Raw genomic sequence first — 3,761 nt, 5'->3', positions numbered from 1 at the left:
AAATAAAAGAAATGAAAAAAAAATCAAATTACACTAAAGAGCAATTTTTAAAGAGTCATTAAACTATCCTAATAACCAGTATACTGAAAAAAATGAGAATTTAGGCTATGTGAATGCTAATTTGACAGTATCTATTAAAGTTTAAGATGTACATGCTTTTGCCCTAGCTGGTTTGGCTCAGTGGATAAAGCATCAGCCTGTGGACTGAAGGGACCCAGGTTCGATTCTAGTCAAAGGCATATGCCCAGATTGCAGCTCGATCCCCAGTAGCAGGCATGCAGGAGGCAGCCAATCAATGATTCTCATCATTGATGTTTCTATCCCTCTCTCTCCTTCTCCCTTCCTCTCTGAAATCAATAAAATATATGTCTATAAATATAGATATATATTAAGAAGATAAAAATCATACCCTGTATAATAAAACCCTAATATGCAAACTGACTGAACAGCGGAACGAACAGTCGCTATGATGTGCACTGACCACCAGGGGGTAGATGCTCTATGCAGGAGCTGCCCCGTGGTGGTCAGTGCACTCTCACAGGAGGAGCACTGCTTAGCCAAAAGCCAGGCTCACAGCTGGCGAGAGCCTCACCTGCCTCCTCTGCAGGCAGGCAGTAAGAAGCAAGGGGTCCTTGACTGCGAGAGCCCCCGATTGCGAGAGGGCGCAGGCTGGGCTGAGGGACTCCCCTCGTAAGTGCACTAATTTCATGCACCGGGCCTCTAGTAATAAAATAAATGTACATGCTTTTAACCCGGGAAACAGGAAATGAGCTTACAGAAGCACATGAGCAACTGCTTAAAGAAATAAAACATTACCTGCTGAAATGCCTGTAACATTAAAATACTGAAAGCAATTTAAATGCCCACATGTAAAGGAATGATTAAAGTATGATATAACCATATATGGAATACAAGCCAGCAGTTAAGAATAATCTGTAATGGCGTGAAAAGTTCATTATGTTTAGTTTAAAAAAGTGCATCTGTAATTCACTTTATTGTCCTGTTAAAATAACCATCTCGAAGAATACATACAACACAACTGGAAAGCAACAATAGGAAAAATTACTTTTAAATGTACTGCATTTTGATTTTTTTTTTTCACAATTATGGTTTACTTTGGGATTTAGAAAATAAACTTCATTACTACACTAACCGTGAATTAGGATTTTTACTGGGCTTCCAAGGCTCTCCAAATGCCCAAGAGACCAGAATAAAGTTAAATATCTAACCAAAAAAAGAACTTTCATTTTGATGGAAGAGTAGTGGAGTCTAAATAAGCTTCATTTCTTAAAAAGTCACTCATCCAACAAATTCAGGAAAAAGAGTATATTTATTAAGTTTTACGTGAATAATCTCTAAAACAGTTCATTTTCTTCCATACATAATTCTATTCTACAAGGCCATTATAAACACATTATCCCAATATCTGACAATCACATCACTAAGCTAAATTATTGACACCTTTTCTGGTTTTCATTTTACTACAAACTCTAACAAAAAAGAAACCTTCACTTGAAGAGCATATAAACAAAGGAGAACTTAATATAATCTAACTAGAGACCCAGTGCACAAAATTCGGAAACTTAGGGGGTGGCGGGGTCCCTCAGCCGCTCCCCCGGGAAGCAGGCCTAAGCCGTCAGTCAGACATTCTTAGCACTGTCGCAGAGGGGGTAAAGGCTCCCGCCACCACCGCTGCACTCGCCAGCTGTGAGTCTGGCTTCTGGCTGAGTGGCGCTCCCCCTGTGGGAGCGCACTGACCACCAGGGGGCAGCTCCTGCATTGAGTGTCAGCCCCCTGATGGTCAGTGTGCATCACAGAAACCAGTCGTTCCACTGTAAGGCTGAAACCAACTCTCCAACATCCCCCAAGGGGTCTCAGATTGCAAGATGGCACAGGCCAGGCTGAGGGACCTCACCGGTTCACAACTGGGGCTGGGGAGGGATGTGGGAAGTTGGCCAGCCGGGGAAGGATCACAGGAGAGTTCCTGGGCATGTCTGCTCAGTCCTGATCGGCTGGACCCCAGCAGCAAGCTAACCTACCAGTCAGAGTGTCTTCCCCCTAGTGGTCAGTGCACGTCATAGCGACTGGCCAACTGGTCGACTGTCTGCCCTCTGGTGGTCAGTGTATGTCATAGCGAGCGGTTGAGCAGCCTTCACTTATCATTAGCATATTACACTTTGATTGGTTGAACAGACAACCAGACAACCGGACACTTAGCATATTATGTTTTTATTATATAGGAATATGAATAGCATTATAAAAGTAAAAACTATATGATCCTCACATGCTTTTACAATTGAAAAGACAGAACAATAAATACACAAATGTCATTTGTACATTATCAAAGCTAAAAGAGAGAAGACATAAAAGAAATAGAGCACTAGTTTAAGAAATACACAAGTTGAGAATGAGACCTAAGTGGTGTATAACGTTCATCAGGGGGCCTTCTTGCAATTAAAGACTTCTAAAGCAATAGTACATTTCATACCAAGAAGGATAAATGAGAACATGACCTCTTGGTGACTATCCTTCAAGGCAGAAGCAAGCAAGCAAACCCTAAAGCAAGTCATTCTTTGAATTTTTACTTTTGGTTACAGATGACAGATGTTCCAAAACTACAAGATCCCAGCCTGAATATTGAGTTCCTATAATCTTGTTCACTCCATAAATATTATATAAAACATTACCTTTTTACATATTTTCATGTTTCATTTCCCTAAATCATTCCTATTTCAACAATAATGAAAAGAACATCTGCAGAAAGTTATGTCACAGGGCAATGGATTCACACAACTCACCTGCACACCTACAGTTTTAATTGGCAGCAGAAAGGCATTCAGTGAATGCAGGCTTGTAATTTGCATCAGTTTCTCCTGGTCCTCTTCTGTTGTGCAGGCTTTGACTCTTTGTAATAACGTATGCGGCTGGGAAAAAAATCACACAGATATTTCTTAAGGTTTCAAGAAATAAGGTACTCACTCCTTTGGAATCTATTACTATCTTAGATATCTACATTTACTGCTTTATAGGAACAGATCCTATTGGGCATCTCTCTTTGACTTGTGTGTACTATGCAGTATAAATCCTAACCCTGTTTTTATTCTTTTAGAGTTCCCCTTAAATGTTATCATGCATATTTAACAAGAGAATCTCTCTAACCACTTGGCAAACAATGTAAGCATATTTAAATGCTTTAACTCCAATCAATCCCCTTGTGGTTTACATGTTATTTTAACTACATATTATTGTAATACTTTAAAAATAAACAATAATAATTATAGATTATTTTATTATATATTCCATGTTTGCTTGAATGTTACCATTTTCTTTTCTTTGTTTACCATTTTCTTTACCTTTTTTTTTGTTTACCATTTTCAATTTTCTTTTGTTTACCATTTTTTTCTTGCATATCAGACCTTTCTCCTGAGATCCTTTTGCTTCTCCTAAAGTCAGCCCTTTAAAACAGTGGTTCTCAAAAAATAAAATCCTATCTAATAAAAGAGAAACATGGTAATTAGCCATACCTCTGCTACCTTTCCCATTGGCTAATCAGGGCGATATGCAAATTAACTGCCAGCCAAGATGGTGGCCGGCAGCCAGGCAGCTTGAAGCGAACATGAGGCTAGCTTCCTTCAGTGACGGAGGAAGCCAAGGTTCCCCGCCTGCCTTGCCGGCCTCTCAGCTGCACTCTAAGCAACATTGTAACACATACAGAAGCTAAACAAAACCGGGGGCTTCAGCCAGCAGGACCGCACCATTGT

General features: G+C 40.0%; 1 protein-coding gene across 1 annotated transcript in view; it reads right to left on the bottom strand.

Annotated features, from left to right (window-relative positions):
• Nucleotides 1–2,717: 2,717 nt before the first annotated feature.
• Nucleotides 2,718–3,761, bottom strand: part of LOC102762664 (GMP synthase [glutamine-hydrolyzing]) — a 41,827-nt gene continuing 40,783 nt past the window's right edge. Inside the window, exon 12 of the mRNA XM_006769896.2 lies at nucleotides 2,718–2,924. Coding sequence (XP_006769959.2) covers nucleotides 2,733–2,924 — 192 coding nt within the window. The 3' untranslated portion in view covers nucleotides 2,718–2,732. The remainder of the gene's footprint in view (nucleotides 2,925–3,761) is intronic.

This window comes from Myotis davidii, unplaced genomic scaffold, assembly GCF_000327345.1.
Source record: "Myotis davidii unplaced genomic scaffold, ASM32734v1 scaffold1284, whole genome shotgun sequence".
Lineage (NCBI taxonomy): Eukaryota > Metazoa > Chordata > Mammalia > Chiroptera > Vespertilionidae > Myotis > Myotis davidii.
The sequence above is the reverse complement of the archived record's forward strand: the minus strand, read 5'-3'. Positions and strand labels throughout refer to the sequence as shown.